This window comes from Leopardus geoffroyi, chromosome D2 (genome assembly GCF_018350155.1).
Source record: "Leopardus geoffroyi isolate Oge1 chromosome D2, O.geoffroyi_Oge1_pat1.0, whole genome shotgun sequence".
Lineage (NCBI taxonomy): Eukaryota > Metazoa > Chordata > Mammalia > Carnivora > Felidae > Leopardus > Leopardus geoffroyi.
This window is the reverse complement of record NC_059334.1, coordinates 45,562,860-45,585,421: the sequence shown is the minus strand read 5'-3', so window position 1 is coordinate 45,585,421 and position 22,562 is coordinate 45,562,860. Positions and strand designations below refer to the sequence as shown.

The following is a 22,562-nucleotide window of genomic DNA, read 5'->3' as shown; positions in this document are numbered from 1 at the left end:
TCAACAAAACCAATTTCACAAAACCTTAATATTATGTTTAAGTACTTCTATAATGAAGACACCAGATTAGCAAGAATTCTAGAGTTCATTTGACAGATTTCTGATCTCCACTATGGCATCTAATATCTCTGGGTACAGACTCTTTTTCCATTGCCCACCAGCCGTAGTGTTCCCCAGGGGTTAAAACATACTTCACTGTGGCATCCAGAACGAGGCAATGGTGGTATCCTACCTCCCCAAATTTGATGGGGAGAAAAAAACCATAAATATATTAAAAAACAATATTGAAAAACAAGAAAGGGTACCATAAGCAGATCAGAAAATTTTCCTAGTTCCTGAAAAATGGGAAGTAGAAGGGATCAAGTATAAAATGAAATAGGAGTAGGAAATCATAACCCAAAACCTTTGAGACTCCTGGAGATGGGAGTGATTTCGAGGGAACCCCAAACTGAAACTCAGCCCCTAAGACAGTTGAGGGGATGAGCAGAGGCGATACAGCTGAGGGGCAGCAGGCCCGGGGTCCCAGCCGTCCCCTGCCTGTGCGAAGCGGCTGGCGGCGGTGGCCTCTGCCCCGACCTAGGCAGTGCGGGGCGATCCTGGGCCTCCTACTGCAGGCTGGCTACTGCCCGTGGAGGCAGGAAGCTCCCAGAAGACATAGATAACCTTACCCGCAGCAGTCCAGACGCATGTTCCCAGACCACAACATACTGTCAAAGTAACGCCTGACCTTTACTTTTATTTCAGAAACAACTTTTTTATTTCAGAAACACTGTGGAGAGGATATATGGTCTGTAAAAGATGTTCCTTTAAAAATTTTTTTTAATGTTTATTTTTGAGAGAGAGAGAGAGAGAGGGAGAGAGTGGGGGAGGGGCAGAGAGACAGGGAGACAGAATCTGAAGCAGGCTCCAAGCTGTCAACACAGAGCCTGACATGGGGCTCGAACCCACCAACTGTGAGATCATGACCTGAGCCGAAGTCGGGGGCTGATCTGACTGTTCTTTTTTTTTTTTTTTTTTTTCTTAATATTTGTTTCTGTGAGAGAGTTTCGATCACAAGTAGGGGAGAGACAGAGAGACCGGGACAGAAGATTCAAAGCGGGTGCTTTGCCAACAGCAGAGAGCCTGATGTGGGGCTCGAATTCACAAACTATGAGATCATGACCTGAGCTGAAGTTGGCGTTTAATCGACTGAGCCACCCAGGAGCCCCTGTAAAAGATGCTTCTTAAAGCTCTCCTTTCCTCTGCCGCTCTGCAGCAACGCTGGCATCCTAGGTTTCTCTTGAAAATACCAAACATCATCAGCTCTGGTCTGAGCAGCGTTTCTCCATCCTGCATCAAGAAAGCCCCCCCAAACCTGGCCTAACAGTGACAAAACTTGCTGAGGGGCGGTGGGGGTGGGGGGCGAGCTAAATGTGGAGTGGGAAAAGCCTGAATCCTCTTGAGTAGGCAAAGAGAAAGTATCACTTCTTTTTTTTTAATTTTATTTTGAGGGGAGGAGGGACAGAGAGAGAGAAAGAGCATGAGTAGGGGAAGGGCAGAGAGAGAGAGGGAGAGAGAGAATCCCAAGCAGGCTCCTCGCTGTCAGTGTAGAGCCCGATGCGGGGCTGAAACCCACAAACCGTGAGATCATGACCTGAGCTGAAATCAAGAGTCAGACACTCAACCGACTGAGCCACCCAGGTGCCCCAGAAAGGATCATTTCTCAATTTTTGCTCTAACAAACAGCTATTACCCCATCACTTCCTGATAAAAACAGGAAGCTGAGGAACACTGAACTGATGGGAGCAGGGGTTCAGTAACGCAAAGATTAGCAACTACACCAAAGTGCTAAATATTTGTGGAAAACTAACATCATGAACAAGAGAATACAAAACTGAAAAAACGTGAAGATTTTGGAATATTCAAGTCTCTAAAACAATACAGGAAACTGGAAATCTTATTTGCCACTCAGATTCTGGTTTCTAAATACCATCCTCTCTAAAAGGAATCAGAGTGCCTGGGAGCATGGCTGACGCAGGTACAGTACCAGATGACCCTGGAACATCTTTTCAGCCCCCCCAAAAGGTAAGAAGTGCTCAAAAAAAGATGGGCATGTGGAAAAAGCCTCAAGAGCCAACTTGAATTTCCAGGGGTCAAGTCTGAATCAACTTGAGCATCAAAACAAATAATGACCTCATAGACTATAACTCATTGTATAAAATAAGAATCCATGAGTCCCTACTGATAATAAAAAAATAAACAGGAAGGGAAGCTAGACCTCTTCCTTACAGAATGCCAATCAATAAATGTAAATGTAATAATGCAAGCAAAAGTCACTATTTTGTAACCACTGATTCACACTGGAATTACCAATGGCTGGAACAGTCTCAAATTATCTCCATAGCATAGTAATTACAAAGGGAAAACAACCAACTGTGCAGTGAAGACAGTAGGCATCGCCTCGAGTAAGGGATCAACAATGACATTACCGATAATGGCCTCCCAATGCGACACAAATATGTCCACAAACCCTCTGGCCTTTTTACTCTAGAAAATGTATCACAGAAGACAGAAACTGGAGAACTGTTTCAGACTGAAGAGTAAGGAGACATGACAACTAAATGCAATGCGACAGATTCTGGGCCCAGAAAGTGTGCTCTCGAGGACTTTATTAGAATAAACTGGCAAAGGTCTGCAAGTTACAGTATTGCTGATGATTATAGTGTCAATGTCAACTTTTATTTTGAAAACTGTACCTAATGGTTATGTAATAGAATATCCCTGAAATATTGAAAGAAACATGAGCTCTGTAATTTAATCCAAACAGTTCAGAAAAGGTGTATGTATGCACGCACGTGTGCATAAACATTCCAAGACAAGCCTTTATGCCTGTACACACACACACACACAGACTGATAAGGCAATTGTGGCAAAACATAGTAGTTTATGAATCTGGGTGAAGGGTAAATGGCATTCTTTATACTATTTTTACAACTTTTCTGGAATTTTGAAGTTATTTCAAAAAAAAGCTAAAATCAAATTTGGTGGAGGGGCACCTGAGTGGCTCAGTGGGTAAAACATCTGACTCCTGATTTCTGCTCGGGTCACGATCTCACAGTTCATTAGATCAAGCCTCGTGTTGGGCTCTGCACCGACAGAGTGGAGCCTGCTTGGGATCTCTCTCCTTCTCTCTCTCAAAATAAAGACATTTAAAAAAAAAACTTTGGTTTAATAAAACAACTTAGTAGATGGGCTGAAAAGAAGAAGGTAGGAGGGAACAAAGGAGAGACAGACTAAGAAATATGGAAGAAACATCCAGGACACCTAATATTTGCCTAATAGGAGTTCTAGAAAGAAAAGTAAAAGAAGGAAAGGGAGGAAATAGTGGAAGTTCTCAGGTTTAAGGAAAGGTTAAAAACATGCAGTTAGTACTAACACAAAGAAATGTATCCAGACATGGCAAGTTTAAACTTCAAAACATCAAAAAAAAAAAAAAAATCCTGCTTCTTGAATGAAATAAATTAAATTACAGTGGAATGAATTAGACACATCAGACTTCTTACTGGCAATAGGGATGCTGGAAGTATCTTCAGTTAGATTCTATCTCCAGCCAAAGTCCTAGCCAAGAAGGAAGACAGAACCAAACAATAAGCTTTGATTTTTAAGTGTTTGATTGAAATGTCTTCCATAACAGTGTTGGTCTTTTATTTTGCCACGGCCTTTCGATCGTCTTTTTAATAGTTTTCAACGCTTACTCGGATTTTAGTCATGCAGCAAGTAGCAGCGAGCAGAGCAGCAGGTGCCCATCACCAACCTCAGTCATCAGCCAATTTTCACTTTGCTTTAAAAACGGCTCCCCTCTCAACGACGAAGGCCTTAGTGCTTTCTTCCTCTAGCTTGAAAACATTTTGAGTATTTCATACTGACCTTTGACTTTCAAATAACGGTAACATTTCAGGTTCCCTGTAGAAGGGATATTTAGAGCACTGAGGTGGAGGTAGGAAGCACTGGGGAAGCTGGAATCACCTTGAACTTCGTTCTGAGCAGACATGTGGACACTCAGTAAAACTAACTGGACAAAGGCCAGGACTATCCGGTTTAGAGGAGTAAGAGGCAGGCCACACATATTCCATCTAAACAGGAGAGTAACAATCTCTACCTCAAAGGGCAATTAGGGATTAACCTTTCAGCCCCAGCCTTGGCTTCGATCTGGAATATTTTTTGGGTGTACCTTTGCACTTGAACTAAGCCTCCTCTTGCTTTCCAGCTTTAGGGGGACTTGTCTCTTTCTGCTCTTAACCTGAGCTCACAGGACTGAACTCCAAGACCAGGGCAGTGCCGCTGCCACTGGGTGGCCTCTGCCTTACACTGCTGGCTGGCTACCTTCGGTGCACCGTGTCTGCTTAGTCACGGCTGGACTGCTCCAAGGGCTGAAGCAAGGATTTGCAGGAACACGCATCTAACTTCATACAGTCTAAAGTGCCAGAAATGGTCCTTGTGCTAGCAACAGGCAGATAACTATTTCTCCAAGTGAGCGAAGATTTAATGACTGAATTAGCGTCTGCTTGAAACTATCTACAAGGATTATTCTGAAAGAATAGTGTCCTCATCCCTTAATGTTTACTCTAATAGTCCTACTACTACTATTAAAGAAACCTTGGAAATAGTCACTATTCCAACTAATCAGTGAGAGTAACAGATTATGCTGGGAAGGAAAAATGAATATACTGATCCAGGTTTTGAGTCAGCCTTTAACAGATGGAAGGAAAGCTAGCAAGTATTTGATAGGCCCAAGAAATGCCTGATTCTTCTTTCCCAGGCTGCAGGAGAGTGTGTGCTATTGTTTCAAGAAAGCATCTTACAGTGAAACTAAATGGGGGTTCCTGTAAGGAATCTAGAATAGGCTATCTCCAACCATGCATCTTTTTTGGCAAGGAGACCATTGACTAGTCCCAAACCTTTTATGATGATTTAACAAGTTCAACTGCCTAAGGCATCATAAGGTACATTGAATTTACACACAACTGCCCACAGCTCTGATTGGTGTTGGGAATATATGCAGGAGGGTAAATGAAACTGCTGCAGAAGAGCTATTGTCCCTCCTTGCATTTCCAGCTTTTAACAAAGCATTTGCTGCAAGCAAGAACACTGTAAAGCCAGATAAATGGATTCCATTACTCTCAATAAAGAAATGAGTTACTGGGGCCACCTAGGTGGCTCAGTCGGTTAAGTGTCTGACTTAGGCTCAGGTCATGATCTCATGGTTTGTGAGTTCAAGCCCCACATTGGGCTCTGTGCTGATAGCTCAGCCTGGAGCCTGCTTTGGATTCTGTGTCTCCCTCTCTCTCTGCCCCTGCCCTGCTCGCACTCTGTTTCGGTGTCTCAAAAAGTGAATAAACGCTAAAAAAAAAAAAAAAAAAAAAAAAAAAAAGAAATGAGTTAAATGGCAACAAACCAGGCACTATGGTAGCAGAGAGAGATGGAAATTGGAAGCAACGTAGCGAGATGAACCCTCTCTTGACATGACTAGTATGAGTGTCCACGAGAAACCCTCCGGGCAGAAATATGGCAATATTTAACCAAGAACCTTTGATTTTTTTCATCTTAAATATTCCTTTAAAAGTTCATATTCACTAGTCTCACTTTTAGGAATGTAATGTAAGAGAATAAATTCATGATTTAAAAGATTTAGGTATACGGATGTGCAATACATTCGTTATATTTTTGAAAACAATGGAAATAACCCAAATATTCAACAGGGAATTACAAAAATAAATTATTCCATCTACTTGTTGAAATATTATGCATTCAACTTTTTTTTTTTTTAAGTTGTTTTGATGGATATTAATGACATTCTATGGTCTTAATTTTGTAGAAAGTATGCAGTAGAAAAGAGTGAAAGGCAACATCCAAAAGTGAATAGGGGTAACGTGGCAGAATTGCGAGTGATTTTATTTGCTTCTTTATGCTTTTCTATGTTTTCCAAAGTTTCTGCAATGAGTGCATAGTTTTAGAATTAGAAAAAAAGTTTTTTAGAGGGAAACAACCCTTCATTGTAATAGGTTTGTAACTTCTCTATCTACATGAAGGAAAGAGTGTGTGGTCACTTACCTGCTGTGTGTCCCACACTGGATTTCCAGTAGCTGAAATGCACATCTCAGAGACACGTGTACATACACTAACTTGCTATAAAATCTCACCAGACATGTGACTTTTGACACACAATACCGTCCGAGCAGAGTATCACAAAACACATCACTAAAGTATACTAAAATAAGGTTATTTACTTAAAAATGATACATTGGATGTAATCTATATATAGAACAAAGCAATTAATGGTAAACTTAATAAGGCACCTTTTAAACCAGATGCTGTACAAAATACATTTAGTGTGTTACATATCAAAGATGAATCTATATTTTTGGTGTTTTACAATTGCATAATAAAACTGCTTGTTTTTAACCCTTCTTTTGATGTCTATGTACAACTTCCCTAATTAAGCTATAATGATATTTTCATTTATACAATATATATACTACATTTTAGTTTTTAAATGGGCAAGGACAATGGTCACTAAAAGAGCTTAAATAATTCCACTGAAAGCATAGTACAGAGCACAAGCTAAAATTACAGTAATAGATTTACTCCTTTGCAAAAGCAGTATTCACATACTTTCCTTACGGGATGATCATCACACGTGGCTTCACGTGCTGCCGGCCGGAGATTTAATTTGGTGTTTATGCACAAGTCAGCTCTGTGCGGTTTTCCACTGTAACTCTCATAACAGCACTGAGGCAATACGATGAACTGCTACCCTATTTTAACACCTGACCCAAGCAAGTAATAAATACCACCCCTTTCGACAGTACAAGAGCTACAACAATCTTTTTTAGAAAATCCATTAGTATTTCTCCTGTTGAGGTTAATTTAGGTATTTGGAACATTTCCAAACAACTTGTATGAAAAGAAACATAAGTGATTTAATTTAAAACATCTTGCCTGGAATAAATAATTCAATATTGAATTTGATCTTGGGCCAGTTTAAGAGATACATGATTTTTTAAAAGTTGTATTACATTTTTGTCCTAAATAGAAGTAAAACGTATGAAAGAAAAAGGTACTGAGTATTTTTAGACTGCATAAATAAAAAATCTGGCACGTTTTGTAAAACATAATTTTCAAAAGCTATAGGCCACTCTCTAAGTTTAGGGACACTTCTAATGTTGACCGAAATATCTTTTGTGAAGACATTTCCAGAGAAACTAGATTCAAGCTAAATTGTAAGTGGGGCCAAATAATGGCTCCTGGGGTTTTACAAATTATTAACTATATAGTACTATGTAATACTTCCTCTTAGTCTTTAAATATTTCACTTACTGGATGAACTTAGAAATTTAACAGTGAGAGTAGGAAGGAGAGAAGAAAATAAGTTTCATGCATATTTTTTGGACTTTAGTATTTCAAATATGGCATCATTTGCTTTCTAAAGAACATGCTATCTTAGAAAATATTTTAACTGAACAAGCCGCTGAAGTTAATTCTTGATACCACTTTTCATAGATCTATTTATTTAAAAAAAAATCATTATAGTGGTCTTCTACTTATATACTATCTGTAATTGTCTGCTCTCACACACTATTTTAACATTACTAAGAATAGAGTTTGCCTTTCTTTACATACTTTGTTATTAAAATGACAAATAATTTCCAAGATCTATAGTTTATCCAATAAAAAATAAAGCAACCTTAGATTACGATCAGAGCTCAGAATTGTTCTTAAATTACATGGCAACATGGATTAGAATCGGTCAGTACAGACACAGGGAGAACATTCTGAAAGAGCACGTTATTGCATACTATCAATATATACATTTACTGATTTTGATGAACACTTCAAACTTTAATTATGTTAGATGAAAACTACTAAGCTTAGTCAAAACTATTCAAGAAAAGCTCAAATTTGTGAAGTTTCATGTATAAATAAGTAAGAGTTTCATCCTTAAACGCCAGTCAGATTTTTGGTAATGGATGGATACGTGCTCTGATTCCTCCCCTTTAAAGGTTTTTAACTATGTTGTGATATAATCACATTTATTTTATGTTACATTCAAAAAAAAACTATTCACTTTATGCACCCATGAGCTGTTTGTTCAGGATAAGACATTAACAGGAAAAAGGCATTACAGAAGTGTAAGTTTAAGTAAATCAGAATTATTCCTTGGGATAACAAGGCATGCATAAAATATGTCGCATTGTACTGAATAGCTCTATGGAATAGACACAGGTAATGGCTACAGACATTTCATAGTCTATAGTCATATATCACTAGATACTGAGCTTTTTTTGCCTGACTCTTCATTGTCATCACAAGTTATGGAACAGAAATCATAAAACCAAAAGTCTCAAATGATTTAAATGCCCAAAATAGTTGTTGGTAAGTTTCTATCAGCCCTGAAATAGAAACTTCTAATTGGAGGGTCCCTTCACAAAGAAAACATGAGATGACAGCATCTTATTGAAAATCTATGCCTGAAATAACAAAGTCCTAGATTTGATATATGCTTTTGAATGCATTAATTCTGAAAATTTATATGTAGTTCTACTTTATAACTTCTTTTTTTTCTGATGATCTCTTAATTTTTTTCCCTTAAGAATGGGATATGAGGTACACAGGAGCTGGTTTCTACAGTATACATGTATGTACATATATAAAATATGGTTGTAAAGGAGGTGTTTTGCAAATAAAGCATATTACACACAAAATATAAATAACTTCCCTTTTAAAAGTTACTGAGAATAAAGAATATAGAACATGGTTATAGGCACTTACATTGCTATCAAATGCAGTAATTAGTAGTTCACTTCAATAAGAAGTGTTTTTCTTTAGAAGGTTCATGGCATTGGAAGTTCCAACTTTGGATAAGATGATTCTCAGGACAAAAGTAAGAATTACCAAAAAGAAAGAAAGAAAAGAAAGAGATGGAAAGAAGGGAGGGAGAGGAGGGGAGGGGAGAGGAAGCAGGTGGGGAGGGAGGGAGGGAGGGAGGAAGAAAAAGATGGTAATGAAAGGAAAACAGACCAAATTTACAGACACTTTAAACTTCTTTTGGCCTTTGTATCAACTTTCATGTTAAAAAATAAAGTTGGCAGAGAAGCTTGCTCACTTGCAAGGTAAATGGCTTTTATGTGATTGGAGAATCTTGGTCAGATAATGCATTTTTAAAGCACAAAACCAACAGCCATCAATATCTTCCTGTGCATCCATAAATTCTTTTCTTCTAATTCGAATGGCAGCAGAAGAATCCTGGTGTGTGTGTGTGTGTGTGTGTGTGTGCGCGCGCGCGCGTGCACGTGTGTACACACCACCATCAAAGCATGACAAACTATCATAAACTAAGGAGTATCCCCAACAGATCATAATCCATAAGCTGTTTACAAAGGTGGGATACAAACAGATTAAACTTCCTCAGGTAGAAGGCAAAGTGTGTATTTCTCCATCTCCGCTGAATTCATTTGTCTTCTTAAGGCTTTCACAGAAAGCACCATTTTATGAACAGGGAATTCAGTACCCAGAGTCTGGAGACTTATTAATCAGGATTGAAGTCTTGATGTAGTTCATAAAAACCCAATTAAAAAAAAGGCATCAAAAACCACATTTAAAACAAAGCCGTCCATATATAAAGAACAAAGTGTTTAGAAGTTCCCAGCTTGTATTCTACAGAGTACTGAAAGGTTTAATATTAGCAGCCAGTGAAGGTGTAGTGAGGAAAGAGTCTGAGAACCAAGTTAGCATCCTTATTCTACTCTAATTCCACCCATTCCTTGGGTGAAAACAGTTCCTGCAGTCTAGAATTTCTCCTCAGGACTGTTTATCAAATCTTTACATCCTGGGATTCAACCATCTTGGCAAGTGTCTTCTTGATTCTCAGAGCTGTAAGTCTGGAGGCTGGATTATGGGCCCAGCATTCTGACATGAGCTTCAAAACTGCTCGTAGACACTGAAAAGTAAAGAGAGTGTGGTGAGCACATGAAGATCTTTGACGACACTTACCAACCACTTCAGGGGACGGAGCTCTGCTTACTTCATCACTGTTCCATCGATTGGACACAATTGGCCGCAAACGTTTGACACACACAACCTCACGCATATCTTCGTATGATGGATCATTGGGTACCATATTGTAATAAGGCAACTGGTACTCTTCTACTATCCCTGTAGGGAGTGAGAAAACACAGTGGGCACAAAAAATGTCAACCTACTCAGCACCTCTTACTCAACTATGGGAGTTAAAACAGATTCCTACATAAAGAAGAAAAGAATTAGAGTAACTGATACACTTTTAACAGTAAATGTATGTTCTTCTCTTTTTCATGCCTAATTATTTTCTCTACCTCCATCTGGGTAGGGTCCTATGAAACTTATGGACTTAGCTATGTATATCCCTTAAAAAAAAGTAAGGTGAAATGCTCATTTACCTTTTTAGTCTAATTATTTACATACATATTTGTTCTTACTAATGAATGCAGTTTTTATTTTTTGTTCTACAGCAGAAAGACAACATGATTTGTGGGGAATAGTGAACATGGCAGGCCTGAGACTGCTGTCCTGAAAAGGCCTGCGTAGAGGGCTGGCGCTGGGCCAGTGTCTGGGAACTTGCCAGGTAAACAGTCCCCTACACGCATATAAAACTTCTCCTAAGTGATAAGGTCGCTCACTGTGCCTAGACGGTTTGTGCAAACAATATGGTTTATGCTGAACACCTGTTCTCGTTCTAGGAGTTTGGAATTCTGGTACTTGCTAGGTGGAGGGTGCCCATGTAACCTGGCTCTAAAAATATCTTTGGGTACTAGGTCTCTCATGAAGTTTCCTAGATGACAATATTTCACAAGTGTCCTAACTCACTGCTGGAGGGATTAAGCACATCCCGTGTGACTCCACTGGGAGAGGGCTTCTGGAGGCTTGTGCCCGATTTCCTCTGAACTTTGCTCCGTGCACTTTTCCCTTGGCTGACTTTATCTGTATTCTTTCACTGTAATAAATCTTAGCTGTGAGGACAACTATATGATGAGTCCTGTGAGTCCTTGTAGTGAAATCACAAAATGTGGCAGTGGCCTTGATCCCCAACATATATGACATCTAAGTTATATAAATGGAGCTGTTGCTTTTTCAATAATGAGGATATAAACATAACTGGAACCACACTAACTAGTCTTACCTCCTGTGATACAACGACGTGCCATTTCCCAAATGATCAGGCCAAAGCTATAGATGTCGGCCATTATGTAGGGTTGGAAATGGTTTTTATTCAAGCTTTCATCCAGCACTTCCGGAGCCATGTAGCGTTTGGTGCCCACCCTGGTATTCAAGGGCACATCAACTTCATTTGTGTCGCTGAAACAGAGACAATGTTCAGGTTGAGGGTCAGGAACAAAACAGTTTATCTACATGTGTACACACACACACACACACACACACACACACACACACACACCCCATAAATATATAAAAAATAAAATTAAAACAAAACCTATCTACCTATCTACCTACCTACTTAATATCTCCACATTCCCTTAACAGAATTCCTTGGGGCCAGATAGACTTTAAAAGTTAGCATTTTCCAGATTTTAGAACAGTAACATACCCTTTAAATATGTTACATATCAAGTCAAGTTTTGTCACCAAACAAGTTTAGTGCCTCTTTAAGAAAAACGATAGTACTGAATATAAGAAAAAGTGGTAGATAATTATATCCCAGAACAAGTGAATATGAAACTAAACTGAGAGGAATCATTTGTTTTTACCATTCCCACATGATAAACTCAGTCTCTGTGACACAGGATTACATTTTCTTCTTCTTTATGGATCCAATCCACTTAGTTCTGTTGTGAGTAATGTTTACATAATCATATTGACAATCAGTAATAAATGATGTTTATTGGTTTTTCAAATCTTGGACTACATTTTAGAGTTGGAAGACATGAATGCTTTGTTGCTCAGGCCCCCAATTCTGGCAGGTTCTGGAAACTACTCTGAAGCTGAGATTAATATAATGTATTTTAGGTTTTCTTTTTTTCTTTTTTTTTTTCTTTTTTTTTTTTTTTACATTTATTTATTTTTGAGAGACAGAATCCGAAGCAAGCTCCAGGCTCCGAGCTGTCGGCACAGAGCCCGATACGGGGCTCAAACTCACAAACCATGAGATCATGACCTGAGCCAAAGTTGGACGCTTAACCGGACTGAGCCACCCATAAGCCCCTATTTTAGGTTTTCTTAAACAGCACCTGATGAATAGTTGAGCCAGTGAACACTACAATGGCAAAGAACAACAGGATCAGAAGACTGTAACCACTAGGGAAGAAGATTTTAATTTTAATATTAATTTATTACAGATGGACAGATGGAGTACTTTTATTTTATAACCTGAAAGGAATTCTGAAATGTAAATTGCCTGCTGTTTCCTAGAGTTATAACAATATAAAAATAGTTTCAATGGTTTCCTAAAAATTTGGTAATTCTATTTAAAAAATACTGACAATTTCAAATGGTGATGGAGAACGGTATACTGTTGTGGGAGTGTAAAGCAATGCATGGCCCCTGAAGGGGCAGCCTCAATCACACTATCCTTTGATAGGCACCTACTCCTTGTTTAGCCTCCTCTCCAGGAATCCACCACAAATACTTGTACAAGTGTTCGAGGATATTATAAATGGGTAAAATACAATGTTTATTAAAGTATTTTTTAAAAAATAATAAAATACAGACAACTTTGATGCCCATCAGTTAGGTCATAGATGAAATAAACTATACTACATCTATATAACGGAAAACTTTGTATCAGCACTGTGAAAAAGAATGAAGCAGGGGTGCCTGCCTGGACGGTTCAGTTGGTTAAGCATCCAACTCTTGGTTTCAGCTCAGGTCATGATCTCACAGTTCATGAGTTAGAGTCCCACACTGGTTCCACGCTGACCGTGTGGAGCCTGCTTTGAATTCTCTCTCCAGCCCCCTGCCCTTCCTCCACAAGTGTGTGCATGCCCTCTCTCAAAATAAATAAATAAACTTAAAAAAAATGAAGCAGAGCTACATAAACTGAAATAGAATGATGTCTAAAACAATAAAAAGCAGGAAATCAAGAATTATGTACGGTAGGATGCAATTTTTGTAAAAAAACAACAGAAAAACAAAACACCAAGACCAAAAAATCCCCACTGTTTCTTTAGAGAAGTAAGTACAAATACGTGTTTGGAACTCCACTATCCTGAATCCAAACAGGCAAATATCTTTTGGAGATTAAAATGACTTCAAAGCAGCAGGCAAAGAACCACTTACCTATTGAATTTAACAGCAAGGCCCAGGTCAGCAATACAGCAACTTCCATTTTTCTTAATGAGGATGTTTTTGCTTTTTAGGTCTCGATGAGCAATTGCAGGCTTTCCTTGGGTGCCATAAATTTCTGTGTGGAGGTGGCACAGACCACAGGCAGCTGAATAAGCCAACTTGAGCAGGGCTCTGGTGTCTAGTGTGGCACATTTCAGGAAATCATAGAGAGATCCGTTTTCATGGTAATCAGTAATCAAATAGAGCTGAGTCCAGGAGCCCGTACCTTTAATGTCTGCTGCTATAAAACCTGTTCAATTGACGAGTTTAAAAGGTTAGTTATCGGAGGTGTGTAGGAAGAATAATGAATGTTCATTCAGGATACAGAGAATAACCTAGGCATCATGTACAGATAAAAATTTAATTTGCCTAACAAAATCTCTTGAATGTGTTACCAACTTTTTCCTGCCATTTATACACACACCTCTACAATTCTGTAATACTTTTAAAATAATCTTAATGATAATCATGAAAACGACAATTATATCACTAAGAAAAAGATCACATATCAGAAAATAACCTGGGGGGATGTTATCCATATACATGATTCTCTAAGCATGAAGAACTACAAGAAGAAGGAATGTGGAAAAGCTCTGAAACTGAAAAGTGGACACATTACAATAATAGAGTTAAAATGTTCAACTAAGAGTCTGCTCCTAATTAAACCAACTCCCAATTGTCCATCAAGCCTCATCGCATCTGCCTTTCCGTCTGGCTCACTGACAAGCAGGTCCATGATACTAGGCTCCTTTCCTTCTTTTTTCTTGTCCTCTTTCCCTTCAGAAAAAGGTCAGTGAGTGCTGGGTTGAACAGCATTGCCCTCCCCCCCATTTCAACTCATGTCCACTTGGTACCTGTAAATGTGACCTTATTTGGAATACGATCTTTGTAGGTGTAATCAAATTCAGATGCGGTCATATGACATCAGGATGCACCCTAACTTAATGACCAGCATCCTTACAAGAGGAGGGAAATTTGGACAGAGACACACAGGGGAGAAGGCCGTATGACAACAAACAGCAAGAGTGTGGTCTCCAAGCCAAGAAATGCCAAAAATTGCTGGCAATCACCAGAAGCTGGGAAGAGACAAGGAAGGGGCCTCTCCCAGAGCCTTCAAAGAACATGGCTCTGCTGACACCCTCGCTTTAAACTTCTGGCTTCTAACTCTGGGAAATAAATTTCTGTTGTTTTAAGCCACCCAGTTTGTGGTAATTTGTTATGACAGCACGAGGAAACTAATAGTTAAGTGTCTGGAATACTTGTGGCAATGCGCTATGCACTCTCGAAATTAAAGGGTAGGGAAATAGTAGCTGAAAAGTCAGGAAAGCTAAAGGAGTCTATGTACCCTACTGATCAGATGATACCTAAATTATTTTTCTACTTTGTAAATGAAGGTGGGGGGGTAGTTTAATTTACAAAAGGCAAAAAGGTACATATAGTTAAAGTTATACTAGAAAACTGCTTAAATTACCTTTCAAAAACTTGGGTTTTGTTACTGTATGAGTAAGTCCAATAAACTAACACTACTTCCAATTTGAAACTCACTCTTGTTTTCTTAGTTGGACAGTAAATAAAGTGGTTGGTGGGCATTCAGGATTGTTTTGTACTTGAACTGTTGTATTCTCCTGGGTCTCCTTCAGCCAAACACACATAAGCGAATTCATGTATATTTTCAAAGCCCATGTAGCAGGGTTCTATCTGCACCCCACTAACCGTGTCAGAGTATAGAATCGACTGAAACCGAACGCGTACCCACCAAGTATGTTTTCATGGCGCATCAGCACTGTCTGATAGATTTCCGTTTCTCGAAACCAGCTAGCTTCTTCAGTGGTGAAAAATACTTTGACTGCCACTTTTTCACCACGCCATTTACCCATCCATACTTCTCCATATCGGCCTTTACCGACTTGCCGGACCATCTGAATCTGTTTGGCAATAGTTCGCTGCACCTTCATAGAAAAAGGTAAAATGTTTGTGGAGTTCCTGATGAAAGGAACCTACTAAGACTGAGAAAGTGGTCTGATGGCCCATCCCAACAAAAAGGATGGGATGTACGACCAGTCAATAGCCCTGTTAGAATTTATAACATATTTAAAAGTAGATGAAACAATGCACAACATATTTTGTGAAATCACACACTAACGGATTGGTCAATGTGGCAGACCGTTTGCAAAAATGGTCAAAATAATTCCACTCCTAGTCCACACCCCCTTGGGTAGTCTCCTCCACAGACTCTGGGCATGGCCATGTGACTTGCTCTTGGCAACAGAACAACGTGATACAAGTGGACACCTGAAAAGTGTCTGTGCTCTGGGGCTCGCCCTTTCTTGCTGAGCTGGGGAACTCTGTGACTGATGAACGATACCACGGGAAGCCCTGGCCATGTCTGGGAGCATCCAGCTCCAGCCGGGCAACTCTAGAGAAGGAACTGTCCAGCAGACCCACAGAATCATGAGGGATAATAAATATTTATTGCTCAAGCCACTAAGCTCGGGGTGCTTTATCATGCAGCAAAATCCAAATGACAGTTACCAATCTTCCACTCAAGTCTGGAAGACCCTACGTGATCTGGCTCCCACCTGACTCTCCAGCCTCATCATCTGCTATAATCACCCACCCACCACCCCTCTTATTTCTCTTATTTCAGCTTTCGGAATTCACTTAAGGGTGTTATTTCTCTGTGGAACACCTTCATAGCATACGTATACCTCACAGCTGCTACACTTCTCACAATTATAATTTTATTATTATGTATACATGTATTTGTTTGAACTCTATTCCCTTCTACTCACAGAATATAGGGATTTGTTTAGGGCAATACCTAAAGTACAAGTATTTTCATTTATTTTCATTGAATCAAAGATGCACACTGATTGCTACCTTTCATTTTCAGAAGCACTAGTGGTCATTCTAAATTAATAAGAACCCTAAGGTCCACGTTGGAAATACAGTTAAAATGGACTAGATTTTGTGCATACCTAAACTGACTTAACTTTATGTATCATTTATTACAGAATCCTTTTATAGTTTTTAAAGAAAGTCAGGACTATTGAGGCATAATTTACATACAACAAAATCTACTCTTTTTGAGGACTGTGTTTTGACAAAGGTATACAGTAATGCAACCACCAACACCCCAATTAAGACATAGAACGTTCCCAGGACCCAAGAAAGTTCCCTCCTGCCTCTTTAAAGTCAACCCCTCTCCGCCCCCCCCCAAGGCGCTGATATCACTGATCTGTTTTCTTTCCCTACAGTTTTGCCTTTTCTAGAATATCACATAAATGAAAACACACAATATGTAGTCTTTTGTCTGGCTTTTTCCACTTAGCATAAAACACTTTGAAATTCATCTGTATTGCTGCTGCCTGTATCACTAGTTTCTTTTTATGGAAGAGTGGTATTCCACTGTATGAATATACTATGATTTGTTTATCCATTTACCAGCTGATGGATTTGGGGGCTGTTTACAACCCTATGTCTTACAAACAAAGCTGCTGTGAACATTCACATTCAGGTTTTTGTGTGGGCACGTCTGCATATCTCTTTGGTAAATACTTAGTGGAAGAACTTTCACTGTACAGAAAGTATAAACTTAACTTTTCAGTCAACTGTCAACCTGTTTCCCAAAGTGGCTGAAATATTTTCATTCTCTTCAGCAATGTATGAGGTATCTAGCTGATCTATATTCTTTTCAGCACTTAATGTTCTCAGCCTTAGCCACACTAGTGGATGTGCAGTGTCTTGCTTTAATGTTTAATTTGCATTTGCCTGATGCTGCTGAGCACCTTTTCATGTGCTTCTTTGCCATTCTTTTATCTTCTTTTGGGAAGTATCTGTTCAAAATTTTGTCCATTTTTAAAAACTGGGTAGCCTTATTACTGAATTATAAATGTTCTTTATACATGCTGCAATAGAAATTCTTTCAGATCTGCATTGTCAGTTTGTGACTTATTTTTTCCTTTGTTTAAGTGTCTTCTGAATAGGAAAAGTTTTAAATTTTGAGAAATCCCAATTCACCGGGGCGCCTGGGTGGCTCAGTAGGTTAAGCATCCAACTCTTGGTTTTGGCTCAGGTCAGGATCTCACGGTTTCGTGAGTTCAAGCCCCACGTTGGGCTCTGCACTGGCAGCACAGAGCCTGCTTGGGATTCCCTCTCCTCCCCTCTCTCTCTGCCTCTCCCCCACTTGCACTGTCTCAGTCTCTCTCAAAATAAATAAACTTAAAAAAAAAAAGTCCAATGTATCATTTAAAAAAATGATTCATGCCTTTTGTGTGCTAAGAAACCCTTGCTTAACCCAAGGTCACAATGATTTTCTAAAACATTTTCTTTGAAGGGTTTTATACTTCAACTTTTACATTTAGGTCTATGAACCATTTCAAAGTAATTTTGTATTTGGAGATACGGGTTGAGATATACTTTTTGGCAAACGTATGCCCAATCTTCCCTGCACTGTTTGTTGAACAGACTGTCTTCTCCCCACTGAATTACTCTGGCACCCAATTCAAGTGATATTTGTATCCATTTCTATACTCTCCATTCTCTTCCACTGATATACATACTTATATGTAAGGATCACACTGTGCTGATTATTGTAGCTTTATAGTAAGTACAGAAATCAGGTAGTGAATCTTTATTCTTTTTCCAAATTGCTTTGACTCTTCTACGAAGTCCTTTGCATTTCCGTATAAATGTTAGAATCAGCTTATCAATTTCTAAAAAGTTTGCTCTGATTTCATATTGAATGCAAACCATAAATCAATTTAGGATCATTGAAATTTTAATACTGCATCTACTGATTCACAGACAGGATAGACATCTCCCTTTATTTAGGGTTTTGTTAATTTTTTGGCAATGTTTTCTAATTTTCAGTGCACAGGTCTTATATACATTTTGTTAAGCTTATTCTAAAATATATGATGTCTTTTAAAGCTATTTTAAATGACACTGCTTTAAAATTTTTAACTCCTGGGATGCCAGGGCAGCTCAGTTGGTTGAGTGCCTGACTTCAGCTCAGGTCATGGTTTCACAATTCGTGAATTTGAGCCCAGTGTCGGGCTCTGGGCTGACGCTCGGAGCCTGGAGCTGGCTTTGGATTCTGTGTCTTCCTCTCTCTCTGCCCCTCCCCTGCTTGCACGCTCTCTCTCTCAAAAATAAACATTAAAATACATTTTTAAAAATAAAACATTAATTCCTAACTACTCGTTGCCAGTGTACCTAAATTCAATGATTTCTGTACAGTGACCATATATTCTGCAACCCTGGTAAACTCACTTTATGGTACCATCCTTGAGATTTTCTATGTAGATATCATGTGGTCTGCATATGAAGATAGTTTTACTTTTACCTTTCCAATTCAATTACAGAATTCAATAAATTTAAAAATCAGAGATCAATGTATTTAAACAAATGCAATTAAATTAAAAATATATCTGGGGCGCCTGGGTGGCTCAGTCGGTTGAGCGTCCGACTTCAGCCCGGGTCACGATCTCGCGGTCTGTGAGTTTGAGCCCCGCGTCAGGCTCCGGGCTGATGGCTCAGAGCCTGGAGCCTGCTTCCGATTCTGTGTCTCCCTCTCTCTCTGCCCCTCCCCCGTTCATGCTCTGTCTCTGTCTCAAGAATAAATAAACGTTAAAAAAAAAAAAAATTAAAAAAAAAAAAAATATCTGGATCTCTAGTACTTATTAATTTGAAATAGTTATACTTCTCCCAGCCAATGAGTTTAACCTTAGATGCAAAGAATTTATATCTGATTCCTCTACAAGTTGGCTGTTAAAAGCAAAACTTGAGAGTTAACTCTAGCATTTATATAGCGCCTCATGATCACATTTTTCCCCCTAATTTTGTTTGAGACTCTATCTTAATTGCCTGTTCTATTTTTCTTGTTTCATACTTCTTGTTTTTAACTGATTTCTCCTTGCATTACGGTAGCTATCTTTCTAAATAAGAAGGGGAAAAAATGTGTGTTTAGTAACGTTCCCTACTCTGTAACAAATATGCTGTGTATGATCATATGAGGACAAATTCTGTATCGATAAACCATTTGTGTTTGTATGACATTTTATCTTACCAATAAGGGTAGTCCAGATCCACTACCAGAACTCTGTGACTGGTCAATAAGGTCTTTTAATGATTCTCCAACCGGAATAAATGCTTCATCTTGTTCCAAATCACGATTGTAACGACGTCTGCTTGAGATGCTCTTGCAATAATGTCTTTTGAAAAAGCAGAAAATAAGCTACATTAAAATTCTAAAACTATAAAATTTTAGGGTTAAGAAAAATGTTGAGGTTGTCGACACCATCTTTCCTTTAGATAGGATCACATCCAAATTAGTCTTACAGGATAATATATTCTCTGTTAAAATAATATCCAGAAATGGAGCTTGTGAAGTAGAGTTCTATATATATGTTAAAATGCAATTTTTTTTCTACTTAAAGAACATCCTTTAACATATTTTGTGGTCCAAATCTGCTGGATATGAATTCTTTCAAGCTTTTGTATGTGTGTCTTTAGTTCACCTTCATTTTTTTGTTGTTTATTTATTTAGAGACAGAGACAGAATCCCAAGCAGGCTCTGCACTGTCAGCACAGAGTCCCACACAGGGCTCGATCTCATGAACCTCGACATCATGACCGGAGCTGAAACCAAGAGTTAGATGCTTAACTGACTGAGCCACCCAGGTACCCCAGTTTACCTTCATTTTTGAAAGTATTTTCTCTGCATATAGAATTCTAGGTTTATGACTTTTTACCCCTTCAGTACTTTAAAGATTCTGCTCTATGCACACTGTTTCCCCTGAAAAGTTGGCTACCATCCTTACCCATCTTCCTCTGCACGTAATCTGTCTTTTCTCTGGCTGCAATTAAGATTTTTTTCCTTTATCACTGGTTTTGAGCTATTTGATAATGATGTGCCTTGGTGTAGATTTCTTTTTGTTGCTTGTACTTTGGCTCTATGGGTTTACAGTTCTAATTAAATTTGAAAAAAATTTGGTCATTATTTTTAAAAATAATTTGCTCTCTCCCCGCTTTTGGGAAGTCCAATTATATATACAGTTGACCACTGAAAAAAACATGGGTTTGAACTGCATGGATCCATTTAAGTGTAGATTTTTTTTTCAATACAGCACAGTACTACATATACGTGTATTTTCTTTTCCTCATGATTTTCTTGACACATTTTCTTTTCTTTAGCTTACTCTAAGAATACAACATATAATACACACAACCTAAAAAATATGTGTTAATCAAGTGTTTATGTTATTGAAAAGGCTTCCAGTCAACAGTAGGCTATTAGTAGTTAAGTTTTGGGGGAGTCAGTTATACACAGATTTTGACTGCACAAGGGTTGGTTCCCCAAACCTCTGCACTATTCAACTGTCAACTGTATATACATTAGGTTGCATGAAGTCCCACAGTTCACTGGTGCTCATTTTTTTTTTCATTTTAGTTTTGTTTTTTTTTTTTTTTTTTTTTTTTTTTTTAGAGAGAGAGAGGACACGTGAGGAAGATGGACAGAGGGAGAGAGAGAGAAAAAACCTTAAGCAGGCCAAGCTCAGCCTGATGCGGGGCTTAATCCCATGACCCTGGGATCATGACCCAAGCAAAACCAAGAGTCAGACACCCAACCGACTGAGCTGCCCAGGCGTCCTATCAATTTATTTTTAAAATATGTATTGATGGTTTAGTTTCTCTTGCAATGTCTTCATGTCTACTCTTATTTTCTTCTACAGTATCTAATCTGTCATTAATCTCATCCAGTGTATATTTCATCTCAGGTATTATAGATTTCATTTTCTAAAGTCTGATATGGGTCTCTTTTAGATCTTCCAAGTCTCTATTTCACTTTTTGAACATATAAAATACAGTTATAATAACTATTTTAATGCCCCTATCCACTAATTCTAAAACTTCGATCAGTTTTTGGTTGGTGTTTTGATTCCTCATTATTGGTTGTATTAGTTGTATACCTGGTAATTGTTGACTAGATGGCAGATACTGTGAATTTTACCTTGTTGGTGTTGGGTGTTTTTATATTCTTCTAAATATTCTTATTTATTATTTATAATTTTAAAGAAAGAGACAGAGAGCATGAACGGGGAAGAGAGACAGAGGAAGACTGAGACAGAATCTCAAGCAGGCTCCACACTCAACAAGGACCCCAACGCTGGCCTTGATCCAATGACCCTGGGATCATGACCTGAACCAAAATCAAGAGTCAGAAGAGTCAGTCAACTGACTGAACTACCCAGGCGTCCCTCTAAATATCCTTGAACTTTGCTCTAGGATGCAGCTATTTGCAAACAGTATACTCCTTTTGAGGTGGGACCAATGTCATGTTTAGTTTAGAGCTAATTATTCCCCAATACTGAAGCAAGACCCTTCTGAGTACTCTAACCAAAGCCCTGGGGATTATGAGGTTTTCAATCTCCCAGGTGATGGAAACAGACACTATTCCCAGACTTGTGTGAGCACTGAACACTGTTTCCTTCGATCTTTTCAGGCATTCTTACCCAGTCTTGGGCAGTTTCCTCACTTGTACATGCTGATAAAGATTCAGCTGAATATTTGATAAGAACCTTCTGCAGATGTCCAGAGTTCTTTCCCTGTGAAGTTCTCTCCTCTTTAGTACTCTGTCATTCATACCCCAGACTCAGCTACATCTCCTTAAGCCAGAGCCTGATGGGCTACACCTGGGTTCCTCCTATGTCCTACAGCTAGAAACTCTCTCCAGGCAGTATGGTGGGCAATCATAAAGCTTACTTCATTTGTCTCCTGTTTTTCAGGGATTAGTGCCCTCACTGCCTCATTGGCAACTACTGATACATGAGTGGAGCTTACTGATTACAGACTTCACTGTGAGATCTGCCTGGGCCATTGCACTGGGCCCATGGAGGTGAGTATATTTAGGTTTTTTCTCTTGGGCTGGATGGATTTCCCCAAGAAGATTCTTCCTATTTCTTGTTTGAATAAGTCTGTCTAACAGAGTTCTGGGAGGGTTGAGAGGCCCACCAATAAGTATATAAATGTTCACTTTACCTCCATGTTTTCACTATAATATCTCACCCTCAATAATGGGATGCCACAACTAAGAATCTTATCTTTGCTCTTTTTTTTTTTTTTTTTTTAAGATTTTTATTTATTTTTGAGAGACAGAGATAGACAGAGCATGAATGGGGGACGGACAGAGAGAGAGGGAGACA

At 38.8% G+C, this 22,562-nt stretch overlaps 1 protein-coding gene across 2 annotated transcripts in view; it reads right to left on the bottom strand.

Moving 5' to 3' along the window:
- Nucleotides 1-6,243: 6,243 nt before the first annotated feature.
- BMPR1A (bone morphogenetic protein receptor type 1A) overlaps nucleotides 6,244-22,562 on the bottom strand; it is a 140,261-nt gene continuing 123,942 nt past the window's right edge. For both annotated transcript variants that reach the window (XM_045437917.1, XM_045437919.1), the window contains exons 8-13: nucleotides 19,427-19,571; nucleotides 15,113-15,305; nucleotides 13,309-13,606; nucleotides 11,195-11,370; nucleotides 10,061-10,191; nucleotides 6,244-9,976 (exon numbers count right to left, since the gene is read on the bottom strand). In XM_045437917.1, the coding sequence (XP_045293873.1) occupies nucleotides 9,851-9,976; nucleotides 10,061-10,191; nucleotides 11,195-11,370; nucleotides 13,309-13,606; nucleotides 15,113-15,305; nucleotides 19,427-19,571 (1,069 nt within the window). In that variant the 3' untranslated portion in view covers nucleotides 6,244-9,850. The remainder of the gene's footprint in view (nucleotides 9,977-10,060; nucleotides 10,192-11,194; nucleotides 11,371-13,308; nucleotides 13,607-15,112; nucleotides 15,306-19,426; nucleotides 19,572-22,562) is intronic.